Source organism: Cetorhinus maximus, chromosome 19, assembly GCF_964194155.1.
Source record: "Cetorhinus maximus chromosome 19, sCetMax3.hap1.1, whole genome shotgun sequence".
Taxonomy (NCBI): domain Eukaryota; kingdom Metazoa; phylum Chordata; class Chondrichthyes; order Lamniformes; family Cetorhinidae; genus Cetorhinus; species Cetorhinus maximus.
In genome coordinates, this window is record NC_135897.1 from 10,221,498 (window position 1) to 10,242,753 (window position 21,256).

Here is a 21,256-nt window from a genome sequence, read left to right on the forward strand (position 1 = left end):
ACGGGCCTATGAAGGCCCCCCTCCTGAGCTGACTGGAATTTTCCAGTGGGCAGCTGGGCCCCACACTGGCAGTTAAGGGAGTCAGCTTGCAGGCATTGGGGGGGGGCGTGTGGTGCAGGGGTGCAGTGCTTCATGCCACTAGGCGCACCCCCTGCCCCCACCATGGCAGTTTGGCCACAACTGAAGCTGATGGCTGTCGATTGGAGGGGTTAGCCTTCCATAATGATGGCCAGGCAGCTGTGGCCTTTTTAAATTTATCTTTTCTGGTCTTTAGAGGGTGCCTCCATTGTGAGGCTCTCTCTCTTTCTCTGTCTCTCTCCCTGGGGTGGGGCTGCCCATTGTTGGAGGGCCTCCTATTGGCCCTCCAGCCTCAGGGACTCACCTGCCATCCTTAATTGGATGACGAGTACACTCCCTGGCTACCAATTGGCCATCTGTACAAAAATCACAGTGGACATGTCACAACCACACCATTTGGGGCCAGTATGCAAAATTGATCCTATGTCGTGGTCCCAACCCTTGAACAAAAATTCAGCCCTTGGTGTTTGATTATTTCACTATATTTGACTAGTGGTTCCTCTTTGAATTTGAGAGATCAAATTTTCAAAATCCAGTTGGAGAACAGAGTCTCCTTTATATAGTGGATTTCACTAACTCAGTCTAGTGTCTCAAAGTGTTCATAGCCTAAGAAGCACTTTCAAAGTGTGGTCACTATTCAATGTAGGAAATGCAACAATCAATTGCACACAGCAAGCTCCCCCACACAGCAATGAGAGAAATAACCAAATAATCATTTTTGGTGGTGTTGGTTGAAGAATAAATGTTGACAAGGACACTTGGATAACTCCCCTACTCTTCTTTGAAAAATGCCATGTGATCTTTAATGTCTACAGAGGACAGACAGGGCCTTGGCTTAATGTCTCATCTGAAAGGCAGCACTTCCAATGGCGCAGCTTTCCCTCAATGCTGAAGTGTTAGCTTGCATTGTGTTCTCAATTTTCTGGAACGTGACTTGATCCTTTGATCTTCTGACTTAAGCAAGAATGGTACCACTGAGCCACGGCAGAAAGCTTACTAGTACAAAATAATAAAGTCGAAAAGAAGATCTGTTTTAATCAGGAGCAATTGGAAAACCCCATGAGAGGAGGTAGGATGAACTCTCAGAAAAGCAGGTAGTTAATACTGGCCAGTTGAATATTCCTTTAAGTAATACTGTATATTTAAAAGCCAATTAAAAGATTAGCTTATTTCTTAATGTTGCAATCTCCATAATTTTGTTCACTCGAGGAATTAGGTAGACAGTTGTCTACTGTGTATGTGGAACTATATTATGTGTGTGCTTGTTTCATCTTTTGTGATGCTTTTATCAAACTTGGTGAACTGTAAGATCTTATGAAGGCATGGAAGAAGCCTAGTAGCTCGAAACAGCTACCAGTGCTTTGTTTTCCAGGCATATTACCTGATCTCAAGGTAAGAATAGACACTCTAAATTATTGGATTAATCTCAGGGAAAATCCTAAGATCTAATAGCATACCAAATTCAAGTAAAATAGGCTTCTCTTGAAAATCTTTTAGATCCTGGACTAACCTTTTTAGAAGCTAAGGCCTTGAGTTTATTCCTTCCTTGACATTTGTTTGCTTTGTTCAGCTTGGCTGCCCTTTCCAGTACTATACAAGCCTCTGCCCATTTGTGAAATTATGTCGTTGTTTATATATTTTTAGACGGTATGATAAATGGTCAGGGTGGTGCATTACTTTTACCTTTGCATGCGGTTAGTAGTTGGATACACTGAAGAGTTGCATACTGGACATTTTGAGGAGTTGAGGGTTAATAATCAACCTTCCTTGTTTCTTAGAGCAACAGGCTTTACAGTGTGGAAAGGATGACTTTGAAGTGGCATGAGAAGAAAGCATGGCTTATCTTCTGCTCCAATTATCTGCATATTATCCACCAGAAATCCTTATGCAACAAAATGATTGGAACACCTTGTAATAAATATAAGCAGAAGGATCTATGAACTATCGTATAGAAAGATAATAGTTAATAAAGTCTCCACTTCAAAGGATTCAAGGCAGTTAAGTTAGGAAGACTTGTTTTAGAAAAGTAACTTTGAAGTAAACAATTAGAACTATTTATGTAAACAGACTATTTTTGCAGGATTCGGGATAGATGCATCATGAGATCTTATCTGTGACATGTACCTTCGATGTTAGCAAAATATGGCAAGTAATAGAGCATGGTTTTCAGCAGTTTTTCAAAGGATTCAAAAGATAGAATTTGAAACTAAAAGCCACTCTGTGTACAGTATAGATTGGTCATCTATACTGGATATCAATTAAATCTATTCCGTGTACTCCTCCCTCAAGTGTCTTGTGCTTAATTAAAACATGTCATCGTGAAACAGAGAAGGCAACAGGTTGACTAACAGTTGAATGTTAAAATGACTTGGTGGTTATGCTGATGCTGGGTGTACGAGTGGAGGAATGGTATACATCTCCAGTGAAGAAATCTGAAACAAAGTCAGAATTCTGCTGCGAGATAGTGAATAGTGGTTATTGGAACCCGTTCTCCAAATATGTGCTACCAATGGACAGCCTCCTCCATCGGCTCTGCACATCAGGAAAGAACAGGTAAGCTACCAGATGCAGAATTGGTAGTTAAATGCTGGAGCAGATACTGGTGGTTTAGGCAACATTGGGCAGGGGGGATGGTGAGTGCTGTTATCTGAGATCTGCTCAGACGCGTTGTATTAGCTGTTTTTTCACTGGTTCCTGGAAAATAAATTTTGTATTCCTGAGATGACTATATTTTGCAACTGTGAATCACAACATTTTCAAAATTTGCTTCAGAAAATACCATTTACCTAAGAACATAAATTGGAGCAGGGGTAAACCATGTGGCCCCTCAACCCTCTTCCACCATTCAGAATCATGGCTGATCTTCTGCCTCAATTCCATTTTCCCATCTACTCTCCATATCCTTCGATTCCCTGAGAGACCAAAAATCTGCCTATCCCAGCTTTGAATATATTTAACAATGGAACATCCACAACCCTCTGGGTTAGAGAATTCCAAAGATTCACAATTTTTTTGAATTAAGAAATTTCTCCTCATCTCAGTCTTAAGTGATCGGTCCCTTATCCTGAGGTTGTGCCCCTGTGTCCTAGATTCCCCAGCCAGGAAAAACAACCTCTCAGCATCTACCCTGTCAAGCCCCTTCAGAGTCTTGTATATTTTAATGAAATCATCTCCTGTTTTTCCAAACTCCTGGGATTATAGGCCCAATTAACTAGCCTGTCATCATAGGTCTACCCTCTCCTGCCAGCAACCAATCTAGTGAACCTTCGCTGTACTGCCTCCAGTGTAAGTATACTCTTCTTTAAATATGGAGACCAAAACTGCACACAGTATTCCAGGTATGGTCTTGCCAAAGCCCTGTATGTTTGTAGCAAGACTTCTTTATTCTTGTACTCAAATCCCCTTGCAATAAAGCCTAATATGCCATTTGCCTTATTAATTGCTTGCTGTACCTGGATGCTAACCTTCAGCGTACCTTGTACTAGCACACCCAAGTGTTTCTGAACATCAACATTTAAAAGCTTCTTTCACTTTTGCCTCACATCTTTGGACACGAGTCCCCCCCCCCCCCCCCGCACCCCCTGCTCAATGGACCCTTTCACCTGTCTCCAATAATCTCCCTCTACCTGGACCCATCCCTCTGGCCTCTTGCCTGTTCTTGATCCTTACAGTGAGAACTGTCAGCGTGACATCAGCTGTCTTAATTTCTCTGCTCCCATCACCTACTCTAACCTGTCTCCTTCTGAACTTGCTGCACTCCGTTCTCTCAGGTCCAACCCTGACTTTGTTATCAAAACTGCTGACAAGGGCAGTGCTGTTGTTGTCTGGTGTACTGATCTCTACCTTGCAGAGGCTGAGTGCCAACTCTCAGATACTTGTTCCTGCCTCCCATGGACCATGACCCCCACCATCAAACATCAAGCTGTTGTTCCCAGGACCGTCACTGATTTCCTCCTCTGGAGATCTTCCCTCCACAGCCTCCAACCTCATAGTTCCTCAACCTCATACAGCCTGCGTCCACTTCCTTTCCAAAATCCACAAACAGGGCTGTCCTGGTAGACCCATCATTTCAGCCTGTTCCTGCCCCACGGAAATTAGTTCTTCCTATCTTGACTTTTTTTTAATTCCCTTGTCCAGTCTCTTCCCACCTACATTTGTGATTCTTCTGACACCCTACATCATTTCAACAATTTCCAGTTTCCTGGCCATAACCGTCGCCTCTTCTCCATGCATGTCCAATCTCTCTACACCTCCATCCCCCACCGGAATGGTCTGAGGGTTCCCCGCTTCTTCCTTGAACAGAGGCCCGAACAATCCTTTCCACGACGACTCTCCTCTGCCTGGCTGAACTTGTTCTCTCACTGAGCAATTTCTCCTTTAACTGGTCTCACTTCCTCCAAATAAAAGGAGTGGTTATGGGTACCCACATGTGCCCTAGTTATGCCTGTCGTCTTGTGGGATACGTGGAATATTCCTTGTTCCAGTCCTACTCAGGCCCCCTCCCACAACTTTTTTTTTTCCAGAACATCGCTGACTCTATAGGTGCTACTTCTACTTCTAGCTCTCATCCAGAACTGGGAAAAATTCATCAATTTTGCTACTAATTTCCACCCCTCTATCACCTTCAAGTGGTCCATCTCCAGCACTTCCCTTCCCTTCCTTGTTTTCTGTCTCTATTTTTGGGGATAGGTTGTCTACTAATATTCATTACAAGCCCACCGACTCCCACAGCTACCTTGAGGAGGTGACCAGGTGTGTAGATGAGGGTAGTGCAGTTGATGTAGTTTATATGGATTTCAGCAAAGCCTTTGACAAGGTCCTACATGGGAGACTTATAAAGAAGGCAAATGCACATGGGATACAGGGTAATTTGATAAGGTGGATTCAAAATTGGCTTAGTTGTAGGACTCAGAGGGTGATGACAGAAGGCTGCTTTAGTGACTGGAAGCCCATGTCCAGTAGCGTACCACAGGGATCTGTGCTGGGTCCCCTATTATTCGTCATTTATATAAACGACATAGGTGACTATGTGGGGGGTAGGATTAGTAAATTTGCGGATGACACAAAGATTGGCCGGGTGGTTAACAGTTAGGTTGAGTATCTTGGGCTACAGGAAGATATAGACAAGATGGTCAAATGGGCAGATAAATAGCAGATGGAATTTAACCCTGAAAAGTGAGAGGTGATACACTTTGGAAGGAGTAATTTGCTAATTAAGTATTCAATGAACGGCATGACACTAGGAAGTTCTGAGGAACAAAGGGACCTTGGCGTGTGTGTCCTTAGAACTCTGAAGGCGGAGGGGCATGTTAGTGGGGTGGTGAAAAAGGCATATGGGACACTTGCCTTTATCAATCAAGGCATAGATTACAAAAGTAGGGAGGTCATGTTGGAATTGTATAGAACCTTGGTGAGGCCACAGCTGGAGTACTGTATGCAGTTCTGGTCGCCACATTATAGGAAGGATGTGATTGCACTGGAGGGGGTGCAGAGGAGATTCGCCAGGATGTTGCCTGGGATAAAACATTTAAGATGTGAAGAGAGGTAGGATAGACTTGGGTTGTTTTCGTTGGAGCAGAGAAGACTGAGGGGCGACCTGATCGAGGTGTACAAGATTGAGGGACATGGACAGGGTGGATAGGGAGCAGCTGTTCCCCTTAGTTGAAGGGTCAGTCACAAGGGGACACAAGTTCAAGGTGAGGGGCAGGAGGTTTAGGGGGGATGTGAGGAAAAACTTTTTTACCCAGAGGGTGGTGACAGTCTGGAATGCGCTGCCTGGGAGGGTGGTGGAGGCGGGTTGCCTCACATCCTTTAAAAAGTACCTGGATGAGCACTTGGCACGTCATAACATTCAAGGCTATGGGCCAAGTGCTGTTAAATGGGATTAGGTAGGTAGGTCAGGTGTTTCTCACATGTCGGTGCAGAATGGGCCACAGGGCCTCTTCTGCACTGTGATTCTGTGACTATACCTCCTCATTACCTTACCCCCTGTAAGGACTCTGTTCCACTCTCCCAGTTTCTTTGTCTCCATCGCATCTGTTCTGATGTTACTTTCCACAACAGCACTTCTGACATGTCTTCCTTTTTCCTTAACCGAGGACTACACACCCACCCCACCCGCACCCAAACCCCCGCTCAAACAGTGGTTGACAAGATCCTCAACCACGTCCGACCCATTTCCACACATCAGCTCGCATCCCTTCCCGAAACCATGGTAGGGTTCCCCTTGTCATCACTTTCCGTTCCACCAGCCTCCACATGCAAAGGATTATCCTTCCCCCAACTCCAGCAGGATGCCACCATTGAACACATCTTCCCCTCCCCTGTAAGCATTTCGAAGGGACCATTCCCTCCACGACACCCTGGTCTGCTCCTCTATCACCCCCAACACCTCATCGCCTTGCCATGCAATCACAGGAGTTGTAACACCTGCTCCTTGAACTCCTCTGTCTCCACTGTCCAAAGCCCCAAACGCTCCTTCCAGGTGAAGCAACAATTTACCTAGTCTTCTTTCAATATAGCCTACTGTATTCGCTGCTCACAATGCAGTCTCCTCTACGCTGGGGAGACCAAACGCAGACTGGGTGACCATTTTGCAGAACACCTCCAATCAGTCCGCAAGCGCAAACCCAACCTCCAGTTCGCTTGCCATTTCAATTCACCGCCTTGGTCTCATGCCCACATTTCTGCCCTCTGCCTGCTGCAGTGAAGCCCAATGCAAGCTTTAGGAACAGCACCCCATCTTCCGATTAAGCACTTTACAGCCTTCTGGACTCACTATTGAGTTCAACAACTTCAGACCATGAACTCTGTCCTCCATTTTGTATTTTTTTCCCCAATACCAGTCTGTATCTTGTTTGATTTCAGACAGCACTGACCTTTATTCTGCTATTAACACCGACTCTGGACCAATCCTTCGTTTCTTTACTACTCTCTTTACCTTTTGTTCCATGACACCTTTGTAATTTAATCTCCCCAACCCTCTAACCTATCCCTGACCTTTTCTTTTTGCTTGACCTAATCCTCCTTTTTCAATAGCGTAAAACACCTCCCATTTCTGCCTCTCTTCAGTTCCAAAGAAGAGTCCTATGGATTTGAAACATTAACTGTTTCTCTCTCCACAGATGCTGCCAGACCTGCTGAGATTTTCCAGCACTTCTTTGTTTTTCTTTAAAAGCTTGATGTCTTTTTAAAAATATTCTGTTTTTTGTGGCTGTTTGCCTTAGATAAAAGTTGCAATTTTTTTTAAAAAACATTTAAAACCTGATAGCTTTTTACACAAATGAAGCTTATTAACTCTTGCCTTTCATATCTTTTTCTGTTTGACTGCAGGGGTCTTTACAAACATCAAGTCCTATCTTATTGACCAATCTTTAAGTCAATGTTAAATATTTCTAACACTTTCTGTGGATAAAAATCCCAAAAGTTCATAGTTTAATCTAACCTGTATTTAAATTATATTAAATTCTGTGTTTTAATTAAAGTTTTTCTTAATATATCAAATTTCTTAATATATTTGAAATTAAGTATCTTATCTTTGGGAGAATAAAAACCAAGGCCAAATCCAGACCAAGAGGCTGAGGCCTGGAAACACAGATAATTATGTGGTGCTCAAATACAGAACTTTAATCCGTATTAATTGTGAAACATGTAATTTTTTTTTTTAGTGCTTTCATTATATCAGATGCCACACATTTAGCCTATGTTTTCCAGGCTGACATTAAAAAATAGGAAAGTTTCAATGAAGTGTTTGGAACATTCAATTGATTTATCTTATCCTTGTTAAGAATTGTGCATGACTGGATTAAAATTAATAAATTTGAATTGTAAAAACTTGGTATGTCATGAGAAAGAAATTTAGATTGATTTAGAATAAATTATAAGTGTGACTCGGATGTGCTTTTTACAAAAATATGATCGGCAGGTTGTGTTCTCAAAAACATCCTGCAGAAAAATTATTCAAATGCAGTGAACAATTCTGAATAAAAGATCTGAACTTTGGCCAAACCCTTTGCTTATGCTAATTATTTTTGCCAAATGAAATATAGAATTCGATTTAATCTTCTCAATTCAATATCTTATAGTTTGATATTTAGTGAAAAGATATAAGTTAAACCATCTGTTTGTATGGTGTCTAGAACCCCTACAATTGGTCACTCTCGGACAATTTTTGAAAACAAAAGTAATTTATATTCAATAAATAATGTAAAATGTATTTTATACCTGTCATGAGGGTAGATAGAAAGAACTTGTAAGCAAAATGTTCATGTTTAAAGCTGCATTACCTTGAAAGAACATCTGCTTTCTGAACAAAATGGAGGGTCTTTAAGGAGGGGTGATACACAAGAGGCCCGAGTAAGGATCGAATGAAAAATTAGGGAGGGGGTTTTGAGGAAGTAACAGTGATAGGAAGGAATGCTGCCATGAAAGTTTTTAAACTCATATGGGACAACTTTAAATTTGAGTTGTGGGGGCAAGAAGACAATTATAGGTCAGCAAGGTCATGAGTGGTGGGTGGGCTTGATGTGGGTTTAAAACCCATCTCTTTGACCAATCTTCTTTGACTTGCCACTCATTTTTTTTCGGTAGCAGCTCTGCAAAGCCCTTTGGAATTTTTCTTTCCATTAAAGGTGCTATATAAATGTAAATTATTGTCACAACCTTTTCATCTCATATCAATGAAATTGGCTGAATAAAGTAATTATTTTAATCATACCAAGGTATATTATGTGCCTGAGTAGCAGAGCTACTTGTGTGCACTTTTATTTAAAAGCAGCTGAACCGAATGCAGAAGATTTTTAAGCCTCTGCATGTTTCCAGCACCATACCCCAGTGTCCCAAGCCCTCTTGATTCCTCGGTTTTTCCAGTCCTCATCTTTTTCCCCTGTGATATTCCATGGAGTCCAGTTCTACTCCAGTACAAATATATTCTAGTCCATCGTATGCCTCCTTGTCTGAGTGTTTCCTAGTTGTCATGCCACAGCAACCAAGTTCTCTCAGACCTTCATCCCTTGAATAAGCAAAATATTGCAGATGCTGGAGATCTGGAATAAAAACAAAGTGCTGAAAAAACTCAGAAGGTCTGGCAGCATCTGTGGAGTGAGAAACAATTAACATTTCAAGTCCAATAAGACCGTGCTTTGGAACTGAAGAGAGACTGAAATATAATGGGTTTTATGCTGTTGAAAAAAGAGGGAGGGTCAGGTGAAGCAAAAAGGGAAGGTCAGGTAAAGGATGGGGGAGATTAAATTACAAAGATGCCGTGGAACAGAAGGTAAAGACAATGGGAATAGTAAAGAAACAAAGCATTGGCCCAGAGTAGGTGTTAATAGCAGAATAAAGGTCAGTGCTGTCTGAAAGCAAAATGTGAGAACATCTCTTGAATCCTCCTGACCTTAACCTCTTTTTTGTTATTTCATTCCACTCCCTGACCATTTCCAGGCATTTGTCTCCTTCCCTCCCCTTCACACCCCTTTTCCAGCACCAACCTTCTACATCTAGCCTCTGATCTTGCTGTGTACCTTAACTAGCAAAAGTGAGATTTTAATTGGACCAGTGAAGCAGCATGTGTGAGAAATAGAAAGAAATACTGGAAATGCATAGGAGAGAGAGAAGAGATGACAGAATGAGTGAGATTGAAGCTATGAGGAAAAGAACTGGACAGACATCTTGTTGAAAAATGTTCATAAGCCATACAGCGAAAGAAGAAAGGTGAAAGACAACATCAAAGAGCATGACATGAAGAGTTGGAGTGGAAAGGAAGAATTGGGATTCCCAGTAGGAGATGGGGTAGACCACTCTAGTGGTTAAACAACATTTCACAAGGCAGCATCACTTTGAGATATAGAAAATTTGTCCTGTGGGGAAAAGGGCGGAGAAAGAAAGAGCAATGCCACACAAAATCAGCTTTCTGTGTGGCATGGTGTCAAGCTTTGTCATTATATGGTTGTATAAACTTATATAAGCTGTGTCCTCTGACTCACTGTGAGCAGTGGCATGGTAAATTTTAAAACATGTAATATTCATTACAAAGAAATATTGAAACAAGGGCATCTTCTCAAATCATTCAGTCTCAATTCCAAGGAAAAGCCTTGGACCCTGTCAGAAACATTATTAGCATCTGTCTTTGAATCATTCTGTTAAAATAATGTTGCTCACACTAACCTTTGTATCCCTGTTCCAAATCACACTCATCACAAACATAGGAATGCTCCTGGATACTTTGAAAGACATCAGTTTGGAGTTGAGATCTATAATCAAAACTAGATTTCAGTGCAATGGCATAGAATGTTTTGGTGTCACTGAAGTGTACTGGTGCCCAGGTTTTACATCCTTAAGAGAAATTATACTTGACTTGAACTTGAACTCTTCCAATCTTGCTGTTCCCTAAGGCTGGGTCTGCTATTCTTCCCATTCTGGACTGTGTTTATTAGCTCAATGATGGCTACAGAGCTCATTAAGGTGTTGAGAACCAGTTGCCTGTTACTGCTTTTTGCATTCTGGGGAGAGTTCCAAGTGAGTTGTATAAAGTTCCCCTTGCTTCTAATCGCAATTATGTTGTTTGTTCAATCTCCAGGGCACAAAATTGTGGATAATCATGGAGTACCTGGGTGGAGGCTCTGCGTTAGACTTGGTGAGTACTGTTTGTCTGAATATGTCCCAACTCAATATGCTAATAGCACAAGATTAGGACACTGAGCTGTAAACTGCAGATTTCAGTCCCAGTTTCAATGTGAAACAATATCACTGGAATATGCTAGTTTCACTGAAGGAGTAAGCGTTTAAACCCCACTACCAGGTTGGTCTGCTGACTGCAACACAGGAGCACTTGACTCTCAACCAAGTGATCTATATTTGAATTCCAGACTCAGTGTTACTTTACCTGCACTATGCAAGACCTGGGTCCCTGATCTATAAGCTGTCAGTTATTCACCTTAATGCTCACTCATGCCTGGTTTAAAAAGTAGTTAAGCATGGTCACAGCCATGTATCAATGGATTTATGTAGTTGCTTTGTGAGCTTTTAATTTGCTGTGGATAATACTTTGACCACTGTCAACATAGCTGCATTTGTGATCACATGTTCCTTGCCCCCTCTCCCCATAAATCATGTTCACTATTTAGGAGTTTGCTTACTCAGTTGTATAATGGGCTTGCATGTTTGGTGGCTGATCAAATAGACCAGGAGTGTCCCAGGTTCAATATTTGCTGAGTTTTCTGATCTCACTCCGTGGTGGGATGCTGAAGGGAATGATGACCCTCGCTGTCAATGCTCCTGCTTGGATGAGGTACCTGAGGGCACCCTGCCTCTGTGGAACCGTACTTCAGACAGAAGCCTATGCATTCAGCAGGGGAGGAGAAATTTGACAAAATATTGAATAGCTAAAAAAAGTTTGCTTATGTCACTTTCCATCCCCCACTCCTACTGATAAAGACCACTGTCTATGGGGAAGAGAGAATTGTAACCTGAGTGATCTCCCTTGGTTTCTTCCTGTCCTTACATTTTCTTCAGCCAATTTTCTCTTCTCCCTAGTAAAATCATCGATTACTTGCCAAGGTATGGTTGTACAAGAGGTACCTTGCTGCCCTGTGTAAGTGACACTTTTACATGAACCTTGACGGTATTTATTAATGGCATTTGACCAGTGGAACATCACCACTGAGCTTGGTCCTGTCTTCCCTGGAATCCGTACCTACACATGCACTTGCAGCTGGGTTATTGGCCAGTAGTCGTGAATGATCAGGGAATCCTGGCTGACTCTTACCCTCTGTAACCCAGGGTCGGTTGAGATCAGATAGATGGGATTACCACCATCTAGAAGTTCTCCTCCAAGCCACACATCACCCTGACTTGGAAATATATCGCTGTTCCTTCACTGTTTCTGGGTCAAAATCCTGGAACTCCCTCCCTAACAGCACTGTGGGTGTACCTACACCACATGGACCGCAGCAGTTCAAGAAGGCAGCTCACCACCACCTTCTCAAAGGCAACTTGGAATGGGCAATAAATGCTGGCCCGGCCAGCGAAGCCCACATCCCACGAATGAATAAAAGAAATATAACTTACTGCAGACTGGTAATTGAACCAAAGATTTTTCGACTTAATATAGCTGAGTTACTCACTGGAAACACTTCCTGGTTCGCCAGGGGAGCTCTCTATTGTTAATGAACAGTTGTGATCTTTGCAGCTGAAACCAGGCCCTCTGGAGGAGACTTACATTGCAACAATCCTACGAGAAATCCTTAAAGGTTTAGACTATCTACACTCGGAACGGAAAATTCATCGAGACATTAAGGGTAAGAGCACCACAAGAGATGGGATTGGGCAGCATGTTGTTCTGCAGTAAGCAGGGCAGCAACTGTGCTTCGTTGTTCGACAATTTTATAACTTCTGTGTTTTGATTTCCAAATTACTACTTAGGAGGGAAAAGAGAGACACCATCAGAATCCTCACAAAATCAGGGAATTTGCATTGTCAGGAATTATTTTCTGATGAGCAGATTGGGAAAGGAAGACTTGTATTTATGTAGTGCTTTATCGCATCTTAAAAGTCTCTAGAAATGGCAAGGTCTTGGTTAAACATCACAGCTCTGAGAATGGAACGGATCCTCAGTGCTGCACAGGCATGTGAGCCTAGGTTAAATGTCATGTCGAGTGAATCCTAACCACCTAACTCAAGAGAGTAGAGACCAACGGAGCAAAGAGAGGTGGATCCTAATGCAGAAAGAAGCTGGGAAGAGAAGAATGAATGAGAGAGAGAGACCTTATTGTTAGGGAATGACACAATAAAGAGAGAGGCACAAACTTTGCTGCCTCTCATTTCCAGTTGCAGCCTCACCCACCCAACTCTCACACCCAGCTCTGACCCGACACATTTTAGTTGCTGCTTGTCCTGACTTTTTTTTTATAAAAAGAGAAATACTAATGGACTAGATCAGTGAGGGAAGTGTCCAGAGTGAGTGGGGGAGGCAGCCAGAAAAAGCTGAGCTTGGAAAAAGCAAAGTACAGGAAGGTCATGCAGCACCTAACCTGTGCTAAACCTGGCCCCAGAGGTTTTGACAATGAGACAAAAAGTGAAAATGCTCTGTTCTTCATTCATGCATTCCTCACACATGGTTGGAACTTGACCATGCTTCATTAATTTTCTCATTAAAGTGTGCATTTTGACACCATGCTGAGCAAAGTCTCATGACCTCCTGCCCCTTGCTTTGCTGAAGCCCCTGGACCTGCACCAATTTATTTTTAACCTCTGAAGGATGCCTATTATCTGAAAAATAATGAAAACCTTACAAGGTCATAATTTATCTTTCCCCACCACTGAGATTCTTCAACTCAGTGAGCACAAAAAATCTTAGAGATTCTTTTTGTGAGGCATGGCAAATGTATTTTACACACTTATCCTTACATGCCCATATTTTAACTGAGATAGGAAAGGAAAAAAAAATGGTCACTGATTGTTTTTGAGCATTTATTTCTTGGGGTTCTTTTCACAATTCTCGTTTTCCTTGATTGACCTCCCGACCACAGGTTTGGATGAATATACACATAAATAAAATCCATCCATTCTAAAAGCCTGACTTTTTTAATTCCCTCCCTTTCCCAGCCACACTTCAGCTATTTTATGCCCTGTTTAGGATCCTTTCCTTGGGTTCATGTTTTGTTCCCAGCCTACTGGCGCACACTCTCATTTTCACACATTATCTGAAGCAGGGATATGGTGGCTGCAATAGAAAGCAGTTAGTTTTGATGTTCTGTCTGTCGTGTCTCCACAGCTGCTAACGTATTACTGTCAGAGCAAGGTGACGTGAAGCTTGCAGACTTTGGGGTTGCTGGCCAATTAACAGATACACAGATAAAGAGAAACACTTTTGTGGGGACGCCCTTCTGGATGGCACCAGAAGTCATCAAGCAGTCTGCATACGACTTCAAAGTGAGTGAGCAACCACGCACAGTTTGGTCTCTGTAGATTTGTGTTCCATTTGTTCCTCCAGGTTCAGTCCCTTTGCTGTTCACACTCAACCAGACACTCACCTGAATCATGCTTAGACTGAAGAATACAAATTGAATTTCAAGCACAAGTAATATCTAGCATTCTGAATGAGAGGGTATACCAGTCCAAGGACAACGTTTGAACGGTATCTGTTCCAACTCCCCAAACCCACTTCGTGCTTCCCTGAGATGCTCTGTATCGGGGACGGGAGTGAACTCCTGTTGAGGTAGGAATGGTTCTGGAGAGAAGGGTGAGGGGAGAAAGGGACTAATTTAAGATTCATCCATTCTGAGATTTGAACCCATGACCTTCTGGTCTGGAGGCAAGTTCTGCCTGACATCCTGGAGTGGTTTTACTCGGATTGGAATGTGGAAGAACCGAAAGAGAGAAACCTGCAAACGTTTATTTATTTAGGAAAGTCCGGGTTCGAGAAAAGCAATATAGTCTGTCAGGTCAGTTCCAAAGTGCAAAAGAAATACGCCATTTTAATTCCATACCTATCAATTACATTCCTCACCAAATATCCATTCATTGACTTTTACTGACACTTACAGCCCTCGGTCCCTTCTGCCCTGGTCACAGTTCACACATTCATCTGTTTGATGGAATTAAATCCAAATTATTCAAATTTCCTCCTGAGTTTGTCTACTCCTCTTAGCATTCTGAACACTTCAGTTGCCAGCTCTCATAGCCTGTCCTTGTAGCCCAGATGCCTAATCAAAAATATCATGTTAGTCACCCTTCACTATAGTGTCTGTAGTTCACTAACTGGAATTGTACAATACCATACTAATAATCTCCCCAAATTCAGGGTCACTCCCTGAGTAATACTATCTCTATTACTGCCAACAGAATTTATATGACCTTATTAATTTAGGAAAAAGTTCAAAGGCACTTTACAGAAGTGTATGCCCTATCCCTCTGCCTATATGTCCTAAGATTATATTTGGTTTCTTCACTGTTGTTCCCTACTATGCTTAAGGTTTCAGCACTCTCTACCCCCACCCCCAGACACATCTCTTGTGTTGTGCCCCCAACTATCGCAGCTTAATTTATATTTTTCTGTTTAAATCCCTTCCCCAATCTCATTGCATTTATCAATATTAAGTAATAATTGACTCGGTACAACCTACTTCAGATCTATCCAAACACTACCTCTATTTTGCCCGCACATTTCCTTTTTGGTATCAATGAGTAAATCTTGATTTTTCTCATTCTGCAGTTAACCCTTAAAAAATAAACCAACCTACTGAAAAAAAAAGCGGAAATGAATGATCACACCATAATGAGCTGCATTGAAATCTGACCTCCTGAAAAAATGGCAACAGCCCAATGGAGCTCTGACCTTTCACCTATGGGTCATGGGTTTTAATCCAACTCAGCTGGACCAAAATCCTAAAGTTCTAAAGCAAAATTATTTTTATGTTCTGTAACCTGCATTTGTATACAGCCTCCTAACTTGTCACGTCTATCATTGACCAAAAATGTAATCTCTGCTCATGCATGTATCTGTTTCCCACCCCTCCTCCCCCTGCCAAACGTGTATCTATGGCTTTATTTTTCTCTTTCCCTCTGACTATCTGTGATGCGTTTTCTCACTCCCTCTCTCACGTACACTCTCCCTGTATCTGGTTTTCACACTTTTGTTGCAAAGTGTATCTCTGATGTTTCTCTCTCACTCTTTGATTGCCTGTGCCTGTGTTGTTCATCTATCTAGCAGGTAATGTAATGGTTTTAACTGGGTCACTATAAAAGTTACTTCAATTACTCTTTATTTAAACAGTTGATTGAAACCAGTAGGTAACAAAAGAGTTATGAAATGGCTTCTCGCCAAATGAACAGTTTTAGGAGCAGCTCAGCTGACCAAACCCTTCCTCACAATTGAACAAAGATTGATTATTTCCTTGTAAGTTATGAGAAGGGAAAGAGCAAAGGTTTAGGAGAGCTAAATGAGCTCCCACCTCGTGGGCTCAGACTCTCAATCATCAGCGCTTCTGGCCAGAGTTTAAGATTCATTCGATGGCAACAAGTAGAAAGGAGTAGGAGCAGCAGCAAATGTCCTTTACAATCGGCCTCTGCCCAGAGCTCAGTCTGAAAGTCACAGTGTATGCTGAGAATCGGTGTGTGGCTTTGAGTTTGGCATCTGACCGATCTAATATGGAAATATAGTGACTTCAAGGCACTTGTTGCAACAGCAAGGCAGAGTGGCATGGTCACTGGTAGATTTTGAATCCCACGCCATTGGGAGGTCTTCCATTCCTGCTTCTGCAAGACTTCCACAGCCTGGCATCATTTTAAAAGCTTAGACAATACCAGTTTTGAAAAAAAATCAACATTCTTATTTTTAATTTGGCAATAAAAGTGAACATGCAGTGAGACATCTCCCTGCTGTTCCAACACTGTCACCGTGATAAGTGGAAAAATTCACCAAGAAGAATAAGCTGGTGGAGGTAACCAAAGTAATTCTGCTAACTTGACATTTGCATTGTGTCTTTTGAGTTGACTTATAATGGAGGCAAATGCAGGAGCTCTGGTGTTTATATTTAGGATGGAGCTTCTCATTCTCTGACTTGTTCATTTTCAGGCAGATATCTGGTCCCTTGGAATAACTGCAATTGAATTAGCAAAGGGCGAGCCCCCTAATTCAGAGCTGCATCCAATGCGAGTTCTTTTCCTGATACCTAAGAACAATCCCCCAACTCTGGAAGGAAACCACAGCAAGCCCTTCAAAGAGTTTGTAGAGGCCTGCCTAAACAAGGATCCCAAATTCGTAAGTGGAATGACATTGTTTTGTAGCGAAATGTATGCATGGTCCAGAATTTCAGTATAGTTGCTGCTTCACTTGTTGTGAAGAAAGATAGAAATAACTTGTGCTCATTTAGTGCCTTTGTGTCCTCAAGTTGTCCAAAATCTTGCCACAGTCAGTGAATTACACTTGAAGTGTAGTCACTCTTTTAGTAAAGCCAATTTGCATACAGCATGCTCTGATGTACAGCAGTGGGGTAAATGGCCAGATAATGTTTTGAGAGTTAAATGTTGGCTAGGACACGGGGAGAAATCGCCTGCTGATCTTCAAAAGGTGCTGAGAGATTCTTTACATCCGCCCGAGGAAAAAAGACTGTTCAAGCAGTCTCAGTTTAAAGAAGTTCCAAAGAAGAGCTGTATTGGACTCAAAACGTTAACTCTGTTTCTCCCTCCACAAATGCTGTCAGACCTGCTGAGATTTTCCAGCACATTGTCTTTATTTCAGTTTAACATGCTTTCTTAAAGGTGGCAGATCCAACAATGCAACACTCTCCCAACATTACACTGAAGTGTCAGCCCATATTATGTGCAGGAGAGTAAGGCTTGAAACCACAACCTCTGACTCCAAGACAAGGGTACTACCACTCAGTCAAGGCTGGCGCAAGGAGGTGTTAACCCAAGGAGGGCTTAAATAGAGAAATGCCTGAACCCACATTATTGTTATCTTAAAGTTCTGGGAATAATGAAAGAACGGTCAAGGTCTGCAGTGATGTGGAGATTTAAAGAAATGAATATCAGTTAAAGTTTCTTAAATGATCAAATAATCTTCTTTTAATGAGGACATAGATTGTATTAGAAAAATCAAGGCGAAGCAATAGTTCAAAGGCAAATAGTCATCATGATGGAGTTTACTTCGTCTTCGAAGGTTATTTTCTCTCCATTTCTCCTTTCCTCAACTGAAGCTTGGTTTGGTTCCAGAAGAACTGGCAGTCCTTTAGTTCTTTCCCAAGAGAGTATCATAGCGGGAGTATCTCAGTACTCATCTCACTGGTGCCCATGCATGTGTACTTTCCAAAAGTTATCACTGGATAGGAATGAGGAGCAGAGATCTGTTTCTGTGATCCCTAACCTCCCTGTCAACCCACCCAGCCCCTTCCCACTCTCCACCTTCCCATCACAGGTACGCTGCAATGCACAAGCTACTTTGGCTTGTCTGCATGGCTTGATATTGCACCCATTCAGCTTGTTCTGATTTTGAACGGCTCCTATCATTGGATGTTGATAATCTGCTGTGCTATTAAACCTCCTAATTTGTTTTTTTCTTTTTTGCAAATGGTTCAGGTTGTGTAGTTATCCATAAAATAAGATAAAAGAAATTAGTATCAAGTGAAAAGAAAAAATATACAAATGCAGGGAAACATGGAAGACTGGGATAGCTATAAAAATCAACAAAGGGTGAAAAAAGGGAATATGAACAAAAAATTGCAAGAGAGACAAGAGTGGAGTTGCGGTGAGCAGAAATTAAAAGAATGTACATTCTGAAGAATGGAAACTGAGAGAAAGGATGTGCAACTTGAAAGTGAGAAACCAGTTGGGTGAAGAGAGGATATTGCAAGTGAAATTTAATCAAGATTCCATGGGACTGTAAAGCTTTACTGCAGCTTCTGTTTCTTCAAATTCTAGAGACCAACGGCAAAGGAGCTCCTGAAACACAAATATATCCAGCGCTATACGAAGAAAACTTCCTACCTAACGGAACTGATTGACCGCTACAAGCGCTGGAAGTCGGAGGGTCATGGCGAGGAGTCTAGCTCTGAAGACTCGGACCTGTAAGTATGCCTGCTTCCTGGGATGAAGCAGTGGGGACAGCATCACCCTAACTGACCAAAATACAGAACAATTGGAGTGGGATGGATCAGTATTCAGTCTAACCTGAAAGTGATATAGCTATTCAGGAATGCCATTATCATTTCAAGGTGCATTTGCATTGCTTTAATTCCCCTTTCTAGTCCCCTTCATTAACCGGACAGTTGAATTTTATATATTTCTGTAACCTGTTCCCATTGATTGTGTTGGTTTAGATTTTTTTTTAATTCTTACAAGTCTCAGTGTAAACTGTGTTGCTGCCTGTATCAAGCTCATCTTTATCCATATAAATCATGCAGTAGTACCTGCATCAAAAAATTACAGAATGAGTGTGTAAATGGCAAATGAATTTCAATGCAGGTAAGTCAGGTGGTACAGTTGGTAGGAGAAATAAATACTGACCCACATTTTTAAAGGAATTGAATTGAAAAGCACAGCAATTATATTAAACTTAAGGAGAGGCAGTAGAGTAATGGTAATGTCACTGCACTAGTAATCCAAAGACCCAGGCTAATGCTCTGGGTTCAAATCCCACCATGGCAACTGGTGAACTTTAGATTCAACGAATAAAATGGGCAATATAAAGCTAGTCTTATATTACTGGTACCATACCAGTACTGGTAACCATGAAACTATCATCAATTGTTGTAAAAACCCACCTGGCTCACTAATGCCCTTTAGGGAAGGAAATCTGCTATCTTTACCTGGTCTGGAGTCATGACTCCAGGCTCTCAGCAATATGGTTGACTCTTAACTGCTCTTTGAAATGGCCTATCAAGCCACTCAGTTCAAGGGAAATTAGGGATGGGCAACAAATGCTGGCCTTGTCAGTGACGTCCACATTCCCATGAAAGAATTTTTTAAAATATACATATAAAACCTTGGGTAGACTGCAATTTGAGTACTGTCCATAATTCTGGTCCCTGTATTACAGAGGTATAAAGTGTATCGAGGCGCTGGAGAAGTTGAAAAATAAATTTACAGGAATTAAATGTGATTGAGAGCTTAAAATGTCAGTAAAGATTGAACAGGCTGGCCTATTTTATTCTGGAAGCGAGAAGGCTGAGCTAATAGTGCTATCGAGCAGGCCCTCTCATCTCACCAATTAGGCTGTTCATCCAGACCACTCAAGTCTTAATTCTTTTTTTTTAAACATGGATTCTCTCTGCAGCTCTGCTTTTCTTTCCCTATTTTCCTATCATAGACACATTACCCACTCAGGGGTAATCTGCACCTACTCTTTGCCTTCCATAATCCTAAAGCTGGGAATGTACGGGTTTGGGGTTCTTTTTAAGAATCAGTGACTGTGTGATACGCCTGCATTCCATGTTCTAAATGCTAACCTTTGTTCATCATGCACAGTTTCCCATCTAGGTAAGTTATTTTCTGCACATGAGAAAAGAGTGCACTGAGTGTGAATGAGCACTAGAGTTGGTTCTGTAGCTGTCCTGATGATTCAATAGGTCAAGGCAGCACCATATGTAATAAAACCCTTCTTAGCATCCAAGCCTGCTGAATTAATTAAACTTCAGCTGGGTGGCAGTTGGTAGCAACTAGGCAAAAAGAGGGTACTTTTAAACTAAAATGAACACTGATTCTTACGCACTGACTAGTGCAATGATTCCCGCTGATAAAGGATGTGTATGGAAGCCGAGTAAGCACAGGATTGTATTTGACCTGTCTTTACCCCCAACCCCTGCCACGGGTTAGCTAGCTTGTTGATGCTGTCAGGTTGAGAAAAGTCCGAGGAGGTGATCAACACCTAAGGCACCAAATACTGCCTTCAGGAAAGGGCGGGGGGATGGTGGCGGCGAGGGAAGGAAATTGAGAATATATTAGGGAGGGGAAAGATGCCCTTAGCAAGACTGGAGTTAGCTGTGCTGTTGCAGTCACCAAGAAGTTGCCACACAGTGACTGTTCTCACTCTATTAGATTGATGTTCATTCCAGTACTGTACTGGCATTACTACAGTGAGCACATTCTTTGTTTTAAACTATTTTCTTCAATTCTTTTACTCCTCCCTACACCAAAAGTTGTTCCCTTCCTTATTCAAGGACAGTTCCAGTATCCAGGAAACCATATTTTCCACATAAATAGGGACAGTGAATGTTGACAGGTTTGTCCAACTATGAAGGGCACTGCAGCTAAATCACATTCCATCTTCACCCATCATCGACAATTACACTGCCAACAATTGAACAACATTTAGGCATGGAATTATTTTTGATACTTCTTTGCTAACCGTAGTGTTTTTTGGCCAATTGTATACTGCTTGATCTAACATCAGCTGACACTCCCCCATTGACCAAGGATTGCATCTGCGAAATTGCTGGTGTTTATGATTCATACAGTGACTTGACCTATTGACTTTAAAAGCCCCCATGAGTGCTGCCTGTAAATGTCTTTGGGGTGAAGTGGGACCTTTGCCACGGGTCATACTGTGTTTGACACTGGGGAGTTGGTTCAAAGACAGAGCAGTTTTCTTCGGGGAGGAAGAGGGAAAAGCAGGGGTGTGTGAGCTAATCTATAAATGTAAACTGAAGAGCCCTGTATGGGGAGATCTGAGCATGTTAACAGT

At 42.0% G+C, this 21,256-nt stretch overlaps 1 protein-coding gene across 2 annotated transcripts in view; it reads left to right on the top strand.

Annotated features, from left to right (window-relative positions):
• Nucleotides 1-21,256, top strand: part of stk25b (serine/threonine kinase 25b) — a 66,651-nt gene that overhangs the window by 25,469 nt on the left and 19,926 nt on the right. For both annotated transcript variants that reach the window (XM_078563464.1, XM_078563465.1), the window contains exons 3-7: nt 10,655-10,711; nt 12,266-12,374; nt 13,850-14,007; nt 16,652-16,837; nt 18,496-18,641. In XM_078563464.1, coding sequence (XP_078419590.1) covers nt 10,655-10,711; nt 12,266-12,374; nt 13,850-14,007; nt 16,652-16,837; nt 18,496-18,641 — 656 coding nt within the window. The remainder of the gene's footprint in view (nt 1-10,654; nt 10,712-12,265; nt 12,375-13,849; nt 14,008-16,651; nt 16,838-18,495; nt 18,642-21,256) is intronic.